Below are 14480 nucleotides of genomic sequence, written 5' to 3'. Positions count from 1 at the left end.
TGTTAGACCATGGTTTTACTTTACCATGGTAAACTGTGGTGCCATTTATCGCCACCATGGTGTTTTGTTACCATGGTAGACCATGGTTAACTATGGTCTGGTTTTGCTTTGGTTAACCATCGTACACCATGGTCTTATAATACCTTGATCTACCATGTTAGTCTTTCTTTTACCATGGTACACCACAATCACTTTTAACCATCGGAGACCATGGTTTTATTTTACCATGGTAAACTGTGGTGCCATTTACCACCACCATGGTCTTTTGTTACCATGGTCTAATTTTGCCATGGTTGGCCATGGTACACCATGGTCTCTTTTATCCATGGTAGACCATGGTTTTATTTTACCATATACCATAGTCTTTTACATGCTTATTTCAGCTGGGTGGAAACCCTCATCCAGTTGTTGTCATTGGACAATGTGTGTTATCATTTGTTTTCAAAATAATGAAGTAAAAATCACTTCATCATTGTTCATCTGTCTCTACTTATACTATCAATTATGTATGCAGGTGGTGCAGCACAGGTCACGAACTATTCACAAATTCTGGGATATCATCCGGGTAGTCATGGTAGAAAAACAGTAACAGCACAACCAGTCCACGTAAATTGCTGTGCACCAGCGCGACTTTAATGTGGACCATTGATGATTTCTACTTTATATAAAACAACTTCAAAGAAACTACATACCTGTTTGGTCAAGAGTCTGGATTCACTTTCTTCGTGATCTCCCTTCTTCTGAATAATGGCCTGAAACAAAGTAAAATCCACTGAAAAACACCAGTGCCCTTTCATGAGATTGAGTAAGCACCTCCAGCAAGTATATATAAGAGATATGAAAGATCTTGTGCAGATATAAAGGAGTTTTTTAACTCATCTTTTATTTACACACACATATCGTTCAACGGCTCTTCAGATGTGTGTACAATAAAAACAAGAGTCATCAGAAGATGACATATCCTCCCGGCCCAAACATATTTGAAAGGACAAATCATCTGACAGTTACTTGATGCTTTCTTAGATTATGTTTGAATCGTTTCAATGGAAGTCATAAAAAATATCAATGCCATATATCTATAAAAACCAAAGGCACCACTTCAAGATCTGTTTCATATATCTGCCAAGACCTGTTGAAATATATCTAATGGTTTTCAAGTTATGCTCCGGAAAGGAAGCCCATCCCTACTAAGTCTGAAACATTTCCATGGAAACCGGGAAAACTGTAAATGTCAAAACTCTGTAAATAGCAAAAGGTACCAATTCGTCATCTGCCTCAATTATCTGCCAAGTTTTGCTGAAAGATATTAAATGGTTTTCGTGTTATGCTCCGGAAATGAAGTCCATCCCTCCTCTTTGAGACTAAATCCGAATCGATTCCATAGAAACCAAGAAAATAATAAATCACAAAAACCTGGAAATAGCTAAAGGCACCACTTTGGAGTCTGCAACATGTATCTACAAAGTTTTGCTGACTGATACTAAATAGTTTTCGAGCTGTGGTCCGGAAACGAAACACACCTCTCACTTTTGAGACTATGTCTGAAATGTTTCCACGGAAACTGAGAAAATGATAAATCACAAAAACCGGTACAGAGCCAAAGGCACCACTTTAGGCTCTGATTGATATATCTACCAAGTTTTGCAGAAAAATATTGATCCGTTTTTGAGTTGTGCTCCAGAAACGAAGCCCAGCCCACCATAAGACTAACACCAAAATGTTCCATGGAAAAACAAAAAAAATACAAGTCATCAGAAGATGACATATCCCCCCGCGACCCACATGTTTGAAAGGACAAATAATCTCATCAGTTACTCATTGTTTCTTTTAGACTAAGTTTGAATTGTTTCCATCGAATTCATGAAAATTATAAATGCCATATATCTGTAACCAGCAAAGTAACAATTTCAAGATCTGTCTCATTCATATATCTGCCAAGATCTGTTGAAAGATATGAAATGGTTTTGTGCTCTGAGATTGAAGCCCACCCCTCCATTTTGAGACTAAGAAACGAAGACAGCAACATGTTCATGGAACTGAGAAAAAAATACATCATAAAAACCTGTAAATAGAAAAAGGCAGAGTTCTGCTCCGGAAACAAAGCCCATCCCTCCATTTTGAGACTAAGTCTGAAATGTTTCCATGGAAACCAAGAAAATGATAAATGACAAAAACCTGTCAATAGCACCACTCTGGGGTCTGCCATACATATCTACAAAGTTTTACTGACAGATATTAAGAAGTTTCCGGAAACGAAACACACCTCTCACTTTTGAGAGCAAGTCAAAAACTTTCCATGGAAACTTAGAAAATGATAAATCACAAAAACCTGGAAATAGCAAAAGGCACCAATTTAAGTTTTGCAGAAAAATATTGAACGGTTTTTGAGTTGTGCTCCCGAAACGAAGCCCACTCCACCATAAGACTAACACCAAAATGTTCCATGGGAAAACAAAAACAAGAGTCATCAGAACATGACATATCCCCCCAGCCCTCACATATTTGAAAGGACAAATCATCCGACAGTTACTTATTGTGTTTTTAGACGAAGTCTGAATTGTTTTGCATGGAATTCATGAAAAATATAAATGCCATATATCTGTAATCAGAAAAAGTCACCATTTCAAGATTTGTCTCATATATCTGCCAAGATCTTTTGAAAGATATGAAATGGTTTTTGAGTTGTGCTCTGGAAACGAAGTCAGCAACGTGTTGTTGGAAAAGAGAAAATAATACATCATAAAAACCTGTAAATAGCAAAAGGCACCACTCTGGGGTCTGCCACATATATCTACCAAGTAACACTGACAGATGTCTAGAAGTTTATCAGTTCTGCTCTGGAAACGAAACACACTTCTCACTTTTGAGAGTAAATGAAAAACATTTCCATGTGAACTGAAAAAATGATATATCACTAAAACCTGGATATTGTAAAAGGCACCATCTTTGTATCCGATTGATATATTTACCAAGTTTTCCTGAAAAATATTGAATGTTTTTTCAGTTCTCCTCCGGAAACGAAGCCCATAACTCCATTTTGAGACTACGTCCGAAATGTTTCCATGGAAACCACGAAAATGATAAATCACAAAAACCTGTTAATAGCAAAAGGCACCACTTTAGGGTCTGCCACATATATCTACCAAGTTTTGCAGAAAAATATCGAACGGTTTTTGAGTTATGCTCCGGAAACAAAGCCTGCCCCACCACTAGACTAACACCAAAATGTTCCATGGAAAAACAAAAAAAATAAAAATACCAAAACTCTGTAAATAGCAAAAGGCACAACTATAGGTTGAGATCGTTATATCTATCAAGTTTGGTCTAAAAATACTGAACGTTTTCTGAGTTATGCTCCGGAAATAAAATGATGATGGACGGACAGACGAGGCATCGACTCTATCCTCCCGCATTACATCCCGGGGGGATAATAATAATAATACAAATCACAGAAAACACAATCCTGTTTACAACAGTATTTCCTTATCTTCATCCACTGCCTTTACAACTTATACAAATATACACATGGACAAAAGTTAAGCACCATCCACTATTTTTGTGATCTGCTACTTTGGATACTCAATGGTAACTATCATAACGAGATCTATGCCTGTCATTGACATCATTGGTTTGATAATGTTTGGGAACTAAACGGGTGATGACGCTGTGATGACGACTCATTTGCTTTGCAATGGCCCTGCATGACATGCCAGCATTTTTCATACCATCTCTCAGCGGTTAACTTTCTCCTCACCATGACTGATTTTCTAACTCTAAAGTGAAAGGAGAATCTCACAACAGACCAGTGAAATCAAGTGTGTGAAACTTGATTTTCAACATTCAGATGGTTGGGAAATGGAACTGCATGTGCAGAACGTTTTCCTAGTCATATCTTGACAATCTTAGGTTCAAGAATCTATGGAAGGCTAATTCAGTCATAAACATTTATCGTTTGTATTTCTGATCTTCAGTGGTGAAATCAAGACACTATGAAAATAGTGGTGCTTAACTTTTGTGCATGTGTATATGTCAACTGATTCATGCAGAACGTCTCCTGGAATAAAACCTGATTGTATACTGGATAAGATGTTATTGCCTCTGAGATAATTGAAAACATGTCTGAAAATACACTGCTCCAATATTTTAAATACACAACTAGTTAAGGCTACTGGTTTGTATTAGACCGATTCAGTCCAGGTCGATAAGCCCTGCTCACTTTGTTTTTGACATTAGAGGGGAGAACCACTGACTAATCACAATGGCATCACCACCAGCGAAACGTTTGTAATTGAGACCTCTCACTTTATCCTATTAATTCATTAAGGCCGAGAGACGCGTATGTGAGGCAAATTAATTAACTTCTCACATCGAGAGCCGTGTATGTGGTGGAATAAAAAGCACTTCTTATTCAGCGAGAGCTGCACATGGTTGTCAGCAGAAATCACCTATCATTCAGGGAGAGACTCACATATGCGGTTTACATTTTAAATGTGTACTGTACCTATTATTTCAATCAATTTAGCAGTAATGATCAAAGATTAGCTTTTCTTACGAGAGAGGTTACCTTCTGTGTTCTGTGGTATTCAGAAGAATTATTGTCTCATACAGGTAAATGAACACATGTCTGCAACACGTCTGTGTTTGTTACTTGCCATTGGGAGTGAATACTAAAATACTATTTTTGCACATTGACTGAATTAACAGTGACAAGGTTACAAAACCTTCTTCAAAAATTCTATCATTCATCCATTCGTTGTAATAGTTTATATAATGAATTGTCGACATAAATAGCAATACTGTATTTCACCCATGTTGGTACAGATTTGAAATAAACCAAGTTACTAATTTACTCTTAACTCAATTGCCACTATTGATTTTTCTTAATTCTAAAGTTGATAATAATACATAATCAAATATGAAGTGATAACTCTTGCATCGATTCATAATATATATATATATATTACACATACACCATACAAAGGTAACTGAAGCATTTTGATCAAGCTGTGGAAAGTTTCATGTAGATTTGAAATGTGATTTTTCAATGCAATTTACATAAGCATTCAATATAAATATAGGCATGCCCATCTTCATAAATATTTTGGGGATTCAGCTGCAAGTGTATACATAAGAAATCAGTACCGTGTCACTTTTTGAATTATGTAATACATGTACTTGAATTAGGATATACATTCGTAACAATGTGCAGATTATATTTAAATGTCCAGCAAGCCATTATTAGTCCTAGGCCAAATGCTAGAAAAGTCCCTATCTTTTAGGATCTCTCAGCAGCAGTAAACATGCTATTCAATAATTAGTATGACACCTCTCACCCTCCTAAAATTCTTGTTGATGTGGAACTAGCTACAAGAGGTATCAGGTTACTAAAAAGTAACTGGGTTCAGTCCACTTTTAAAACAGTGTCCACATGTTCATAGACAAACTGCTTGGGAACTGATCACATTGTCTAATGGGTGGTGACAAGCACTGGTGTTCAATATGGTCAAGATGTGCAGTATGGATGATAAGGCTGGGTATTACATGATTTTGATACTATCTCTGCATTTGGCCTGGGAGCATTATGTTTGATGTACTAGTTGTGTGTGCACAAAGTGAATATGCAAATAAATACTATCTCTACTCAATGGATGGATTGGGTTATCCAAGGTAATAATAATCGGACCATCTCAAAAGTTGGTAGGAAATTAAAACAGGATAGTTTTGATCAAAGGCTTGTCAGGGACACAATTAGAAAACTAACACGTCAAAATGAGCATGTGTCAGTATGGCAACTGAAACAAATCCTTCCTCAAGGCCACCAGCTTCATGTCTCTAGTTATACTATTTGCAAATTGTTGCTGAAATTTGGTTAGAAATATGAAAGTGTTCGGGGGATAAAACTTGCCATCTTTCACATCTTTTTGAGATGTGCTCTGGAAATGAAACACACCTCTCACTTTTGAGACAAAGTCCGAAATGTTTTCATGGAAACCCAGAATATTATAAATCACAAAAACCTGTAAAGAGCAAAAGGCTCCACTTTAGGTTCTGACTGATATATCTATTAAGTTTTACAGAAAAATGTTAAAAGGTTTTGGAGTTCTGCTCCGGAAACGAAACACACCTCTCACTTTTGAGACCATGTCCAAAACGTTTCCATGAAAACTGAGAAAATAATAAATCACAAAAACCTGTTAACAGCAAAAGGCACCACTTTAGGGTCTGCCACACTTATCTACCAAGTTTTGCAGAAAGATATTGGGCAGTTTTTGAGTTATGCTCCAGAAACGAAGCCCACCCCACCAATGTTCCATGGAAAAACAAAAAGATAAAAATGCCAAACTGTAAATAGCAAAAGGCACAACTATAGGTTGAGATTATTATATATATCAAGTTTGGTCTATAAATATTGAACAGTTTCTGAGTTATGCTCCGAAAACAAAATAATTACGGACAGACGAGGCGTCGACTATATCCTCCCGCATTACATGCGGGGGGGGGTTGGGGGATAAAAACTGTAAATAGCAAAAGGCACAATATTAGCTTTTGATTGGTATATCTACCAAGTTTTGCAGAAAAATAAAGAACGGATTTTGAATTATGCTCTGGAAATGAAGCCCATCCCTACATTTTGAGACTAAGTCCGAAATGTTTCCATTGAAACCGAGTGAGTTTAGTTTTACGCTGCACTCAGGAATATTCCAGCTATATGGCGGTGGTCTGTAAATAATTGAGTCTGGACAAGACAATCCAGTGATCAGCAACATGAGCATCAGTACTTTATACTATGGGGTTTCTAAATCACTTCAAAATAAATAGGTATTTAATATCAATAACATAGATGTAGACCCCCATTTCAAAACACTAGACCCAAAATGATACAACCCATCTCCCATTCACAAAAGCTCACAGTGGACACAGTGAGCTGGCCTATAATTTATTCCCTTTACTACGCGAATGTCTAAATGGTGAACTGGGTCACAGCAGTGTGTGCAATCAATAAAGTATTCACTGTTGTGTCTGTCCCCGTTGTGGGCTTCTCGACCACTCCAAACAAAATAAGTTATATAATATTAATTACATGATCTAGACTTCTTTTTTGCATTTGGGTATTTATACAGAGCAACCGTATAAATTAAGGGATTAGTGCCGTATTTTCTTCTAACTTCATTTCGGAAGACTTTATAACAAATATATGTAATTCATCTCTAATGAAATCAAGCAGGAAATCCTCCTTGAAGATATCTTTTTCAATAGCAACAGTTAATAGATACGTGCTATACCTTCATTGTCAACATCAGTCAGAGATATGGGTTCAGCTAGCCACACTTCCATCGTTCTACATAGGTGTGAACAAATCTCAAATAGGGTGAATATACAGGTGGTGGTGCAGAGCTTGCAGGTGGCTAGGGAGTGTGGGGGGCCTCCCTCACTATATTGATTTCAGCGAAGCAGTTTAATGTGTATCTTCTATTATGCCGTTGGTTTTCGTGATAAATGCCTGTTGGACTTGTTGTATCCCTTGTTTTACGTACTTTTTTTCTTGGCCTTGCTTATAGAATATGTTCTATGAAATTTTGATCAAATCTCATTTGTAATTTTGTTGTATTTTTCTAGTTCACTGATGATCAAACAAAACTCTTATTCTGAGATTTTATTGTCACTGGGCGCGGTGGAAATATGATCTTCTATCGTGTTTAATTTTGATACATCTTGTTTCTTTTCTTTACAATTCAATTTGCAGGACACAAATTTAAACACTGACCCAACTGTTCCTGCCACTACAGCTGCTAATTCAAGTCCTAACACCACCGGTGCGGCTCTGACTGTTGTCAACAATCCAACTCCTACTGCTCCTAATTCCATGCTAGCTGCCATTGGGGTGGTATCGGTGCTATCTATGTAGTTTAAAGCTCTATTGTATTGTTCATGTAGTGATGCCCGGGTATCGCGCTCTTGTTCTAGCTGAAAAGCCTTATTTCGCATATCTGTTTCAGTCGAAATCCATCTGCACTTCCTTTTATATTTCCTTCTTCGTCTACGGCCGGTTATGGCCCCATTCTGTTTGTCTATAATATTGTTTATAAATTAGTTTTTAATTACAGTGGAAACCTGATACGTATAACTTTCAAGGGACTTGTCAAAATTGTTTACTTATCAGGTTTTTTACTTATCCAAACTTATCAACATCTGCAAATGACAGAGTAACGGACAAGATTTGTAAGTAATATAACATGTTTTATTGCACTGGTCTACTCACTGATACTCCAAAGCCACACATAACAATGAACAACTCATCAGGGTTGGCTTCCAGTTGTCGGTGTATTGTAAACTGCTTATGCCAGAGCAAGCTGTAAGTGGGATGTTTATTTAACTGTCCCTCATGTCGGATTATGTGGTGATCACTAATTTAGTTATCAGATCTCATTTGGTCAGTAATTTACTTCCAGGGACCATATTAAAACATTTACTTAAGCGGTATTGTTTACTTATCCAACTTTAGTTAACAGGACTCAAATAGTGATGGTTAATGAAGAAGTTTGACGGGACCAAAGCATAGTGTTTACTTATCCGATATGTTTAGTTAAGCGTTTTTTACTTAGGCAGTTTCCACTGTACATGTCATGTAATTTTCCATTGATATATTTTAAGCCTATAACGTTTAAATTATTATATAGGTAAATGGGTGAGATATGAAAATCTCAGCGATTAAAAATACAAATCCCATCGAGGCTTGTTGATAGTGAAATGCCTTGTCTCATTGTGATTTGACAACGTTTATTCTCTTGTTTTTTATACCAAGTTATTTTAAAATCATCTAAAAGTTTTATTGGGTCGGTGCTAGTCTCTGCGAGACATACATCTATAATTAGTGTTGTGTGTGGATTTATACAAAATGGACCTACGTCACACGGTGAAAAATAATAACCACATTGGAATTATTTAAAGGGTAAATCAGTAAAAGGGCTTCCGAGTTGGTTGGGACTAACATGTTGCCACCAATGTAATCTGGTATTCGTAACACTTGTATACTAAATTCTTCGTCGGGATAAAAGTATGTGAAAAGGATGCCGTTGTTAATAATTTTTTAAATGTAACCCATTTAGATTAAAAACGAAGTAAGGGTTGGTTAGTGTTATTTTAATTATGCATTCAATATCTGTAATATCTGCTAGTGGCATTCGTTTGTATACTTTATATTTAAAGTAGAAGATGTATGGGGTGTATTCCTCACCAGGTAAATTGAAATCCTCTGTGTTTCCTAGATCACCAACTGTTATATTGTATGTCATATTTTACATCTCTGTTAGAAAATAGTTTCCAACAGTTTTTCTGGTAATGCCTCATGTATGAACTTCATACCAATAAAATTGACAGCAAAATCTTGGTTAGAGATAAAGTGTCTTCCACTGTCACTGTGACACCTTGCAAACTGGTGTGCGTGTCACCTCCCACCTGCATGTACATTGAGCAAATGCCATTCTTGTGTATTTCAGCCCACCGGAGTTTGCTTCCTGTAACGATCTCAATATCGCTCTGCTGTGCTTCCCCTAGGAAGACTTGCATGGCCAGTTTGGTACCATCCACTAGGTAGTTTTCTAGGAGGGTAGTCACACCATCGAATTCGGACACCAACTGTAATACTGCATTCTCCCCAGGTTTACATGACAGCATGAAGGCTGGTTTATTCGAGATTGGTGTGATGATTACACTGCGTCTTTGTGGTGGGACGTAAGCCACATGCATGATTCCACTGTTTACAACTTTTTGGTCTTTGTTTTCTAAGAAAACGTATGGCAAAAATAGTGTTATGTTGAGAAGCCAGTTGATTTGAGCTGGTAGCATCATCCACTTGTCAGTGCATATTAGATGGTCTGGTTTGGGGTTTTTTTTAAGAGAAATGGTTCAAAGTCTTCTAAATCAAACAATTTACCACCGAACGATGGGTGTATTCCCCATTCACCCGCATCGTTGGAAACTATATCATATCGTTTGCTGCTGATAGATCTTGATGTATCTAGTTCAAAAGTACCACCAACTTCAACGCATCTGTAAATGTTGTTTACAAGCTTAAAAGCGTATATATAGCGAACCCTCTAGTATCACCTAGGTCTGATAAACTTGTATTAACACATCCTTTTATTCGCATTCCTGGTCCTTGATTACTAGCTATTATTGTATGTGCAATGTCATGCTTAGGTACCCTTTATTTACAGTATTATTTCTTGTATCTAAAATTGATACTCTTAATTCGGAAACAATACCACTTGTTAATGTGACCTTCATTAACATGGAAAGACGCTCACTTTGTATATTATCCGTTGTGCTAAGCTAGTCGAGATGAACGTATAGCTCGTGGTATGGAATTAGATCTGGTAGATCCAAGTGATATTGCAAGTGATGTCAGCCCTAGCGTCTCCGCCAACTTGTTACTGAGTATCAGTCTGTTTTTCCCCTTTTTATCTAACATCACTGTTCCGTTTGAGTTGTTTAATTTAAATTCAGCTCCTAAGGGTTTGAAAATTTCATCGTTGAGAGAACACACGCTGTAGTAACCATCTTCTATTGTGTTTTGTGAATTATTGACAGTCAACACATTATTATTTTTTTTATTTCTGATGTTTATCCATTGCGGGTAGTAGGTGATATCACACAGTGCTATTTCCAGTTGGCCAGATGTGTTATCAATGGCATGCATAAGTTGAATGGGCTCACCATTCGTTATATCCGGAAGCATAATGTACATATTATAATAAAAAATATATATAATAATAATATGTTCAACATAAATGCCTCAGACTTCACACATGGTATAGACGAACTGAGTAAGGCAGTCATTTTGTTTCATGTTTATTATCAAACGAGACGGATATTGAAGGAAATATAAGTGCTCCTCTTCCCCAAGATAAAGTCTCGAGTATGACCAATAACCTATATGATAAAAGCGCGTACAAACGTATTTGTGGGGAGTTCATGATTCGAATGAATGAAGACTTTTGTCTTCCCGTTGTGAACCACGGTCTCGGTAAAGTTTACGTGTTCTTCTATAAGTCTAGAACATATAGGCTTGGTTCTATAGATGGTGCATACAACCCCCACCGTCATACATTTACAGGCCCAACAACGAATGAACAGATCCATGTCAGCTACATAAAGCAAACTAATCCTGGGGCAGCCACTGCTTGGGCAAAAATTATATCAAAAACATCAAAAGGATTCACTCGTGCTGGTACAATACACTTGAACGACTCTATTCGAACATGTGCGTCTGGGCTATTAACAGACGCATTCCATTATCATAGGTTGTGGAACACCTTACGACGCTCAGAAACAATTCATGGTTAATATTGACGATGCTATTACATTACCGGTAGATCTACCTAGCGCTATAAAACGATACCAGAGTGCATAGACTTGTGCTGGAAAATCGTTGAATCACACTCCACGCATTAGAGGAGACCACAGGCATTTCACACGGATCCATCGAGACAATTCTTCATGAACATCTCGTCATGTCTAAGGTGCGCACAAGATGGGTGCCAAGAATGCTTACAGATGAAATGAAGCAAACAAGGGTCACCATAAGCAACTCCATGCTAACCAGATACAACAAGAATCCAGGAGATTTTCACTTTAGGCTAGTAAGCTGTGATGAAACCTGGATCCACCACTATGATCCTGAGAGCAAACAAAAATCCATGGAATCGAAACATGTCACTTCTCCCAGGACCAAAAAGTTCAAAGCAAGTTCACACGTTCTCCCCCTCAGTGCAGGCAGTCAACCAGCAACATAATGATTATAAAACAGCACTAGCTGTCAGAGGTGTCGTGGTTGGCTTGTGTCTTATATGGTTTAAAATTCCATAGTGGGGATGTGGGGTTAAAAATTCCTTAGCAACAACACATACTAGTCCAGCCACTGCGACGGTGAATGCCCACAGATTTTGACCAAGCCATGTGACGGTTTCACCCTGTGAGTTTAGCCAGGGCCTCTCTTAGCGATTTAAGATGTTTTTTTATCCAGTCTCTGACGTCATCGTGGGGGGAACCCCCTATGTGTGCGGCCGACTGCAAGTCTCCTCCAGTAACAGATACTACAGTGGTTGATATGGTGAAACCCAATGCTGTCAGAACACTGGCAATGGTGATGCCTTGCTCACGGAACAACATTTGAATCCTGTTGGCTAAAGTTGTATCCTCATTCAGTTTTCTATCGATTGTTTCTCGTATGCGGCTGATCTGAGTTCGAAGCTGTTCATGATTCAAGGAAGCAAATTCAAATCGCGTGCATCTCTCGTTTTCTAAATCGCTTAGTCGTTCCGTGATACGACGCTTCATATCATCGTCTTCCGTTTTGCTGGTTTTTTCACGAGCGATGTGCTCGTCGAGTTCATTCAGTTTTCCCATGTTGTTCACGAGTTCCGCGTGTACGCGTTTCACAGCTTCGTCTAGACCGTACAGTTCCCTCATTGGAAATTTAAACCCCGGCAACTGCTTATTCCAGTGCATACTCAACAGTTTTTCAACGCTGTCAGACGCTTCTGTAGCATCTGTGGGGGTGACTTGCAGTTGGCTGTCCGCAAGTGCGGATCATAAGGTTTGCAGATCTTGAACTACACTTGGTTGTATGGGGGGACCATCCATTTTAGGTTTTGCACCACCGTAATCCACTATGTTTAGTTTTTCACGGACAAAATCAGACCCATGGCGACTGGCTAGAGTTGACAAGGCGAGTGGTTTTCTAGTGCGCTTGTTCATGATGTCAACCACTGGGTTATCCTGAAGACGTAGAGTGTTCTTTTTATCTATGAAAAAAATCGAATAATCTCGGTACGGAGACACAACATAGTTTTTATCGTTTTTTAATGCATTGAAATAATCGTTTACTGTCGTTTTCAAAAGTTCGTCGCTCAATGATAAGACTAGTGAACGAAGTATCTTCATCATAATCAACATCATGAGAAGCAGTAGCTCCAAAATCATCCATCACAAAATCATCCATAGTTTTAAAATTATATTATACTAAATATTAATAATATACAATGTCATACGGTAGAAAGCTAAATACTTTTCAAAGATTAAGAGAGCCACTAGGCATCAAAGTCTTGCACATGTCAGTTACTATTAAAAACAACACCAGCAAGACAGACCAGAACCAAACACTGTTGGTTAGATTCCCAAACTTGGTTGAGAATGACGTCACAGTAGCTGGTGCAGCCCGACTGGCATTTAACATCACTTTCATTTCGACTAACAACAAACCCAAGCAAGTGAATAATGTGGGTCATGCTATAGTCAGAAAATCATTATAAGAATTAGCGGCAACGAGGTGCCTAGCATAGACGATAGTGATATACATTACTGTTATGTAGAACTGTGGAAAAGTGAGGTAGAACACGAAAACAACGTATACCAGGGATTGTGCACCAAATGATCGAATAGGTTACATATCGGGTACGCCTTCACACCAGAAGAGACAACCAGACTGCCGAATAGTGAAAAAGCAATTGCCGAAGCATACGAAAACAGGTTTTGTATCCTGCTTGACTTTGAGTTGTTAACCTCACACGCGCCGTTTTACCAGGCCGCATTGGGCGACAGGCTGGAATACGAACTTACGTTCAATGATTACGGCAAAGTCGTGTGTACGCCAAATGGTGATGAGGGTAGTTATGAGATAGACAACATATCGTTTGGAGTTTGACATGGTGACTAGTCCGGATCTTGCCAGGCAGATTCGAAACCAGTACTCTGGGAAAATGACCTTCCCATACGATAGGATACTGCGTCACGGTATGGTATTGCGTGACAAAAGCGATACCTTCTGGAATATCAATTTAAATGTACCAGCGCGATCGATGAAAGGAATATTGATCATACCCGTTGAGCAATATGAACCATTTGAAAGAGAAGTGAAAAATTCTTCAATCCAGAAATCGCCAAAAGTAGAAGTGACCATAGAGGGAGTGCCTGATCAGTTATTTAGCCATGGAATGAAAGCAGTGGGATGAAATAACGAAACTTCCGGCTATCAAACGAAACTCAGTAGTAGACACCGTGACCAGAGAATTGGATCTATACTCCATTAATCTTGGTGGTTACTTAACAAAAAAGTATGCGTTATGGTTGGATATGAGATCAACTGATGATAACAGTCTACTCGGTAGTGGCTGTCGCATCGAAAATGGAAGCGAGGGCATAACCATTCAAATAAAGAAGAAGGCTCAATCACATGGGAAACTGAAATTATATTTATATGTGAATATGGATGCACAACTTAATATAGACAATGGGAGATTTGTGCAAGCCATCAACTAGTGTGGGGACCCATGGACAGCTGACTGCAAGTAACCACAAGTCTACTGGGGGGTGTGGGGGCCTTCCCTACTCACTGCACTGCGCTATTATATGCAGACAGACGGGTTGTGGTAAGACCGTTTTCGTGCTGGATTTGTTGGAGGGGTATTATAGGAAAGTAT

General features: G+C 38.3%; 1 protein-coding gene across 2 annotated transcripts in view; it reads right to left on the bottom strand.

Annotated features, from left to right (window-relative positions):
• Window positions 1-14480, bottom strand: part of LOC137273701 (nonsense-mediated mRNA decay factor SMG7-like) — a 523786-nt gene that overhangs the window by 167223 nt on the left and 342083 nt on the right. For both annotated transcript variants that reach the window (XM_067806500.1, XM_067806501.1), the window contains exon 18: window positions 693-752. In XM_067806500.1, coding sequence (XP_067662601.1) covers window positions 693-752 — 60 coding nt within the window. The remainder of the gene's footprint in view (window positions 1-692; window positions 753-14480) is intronic.

This window comes from Haliotis asinina, chromosome 2 (genome assembly GCF_037392515.1).
Source record: "Haliotis asinina isolate JCU_RB_2024 chromosome 2, JCU_Hal_asi_v2, whole genome shotgun sequence".
Lineage (NCBI taxonomy): Eukaryota > Metazoa > Mollusca > Gastropoda > Lepetellida > Haliotidae > Haliotis > Haliotis asinina.
The sequence above is the reverse complement of the archived record's forward strand: the minus strand, read 5'-3'. Positions and strand labels throughout refer to the sequence as shown.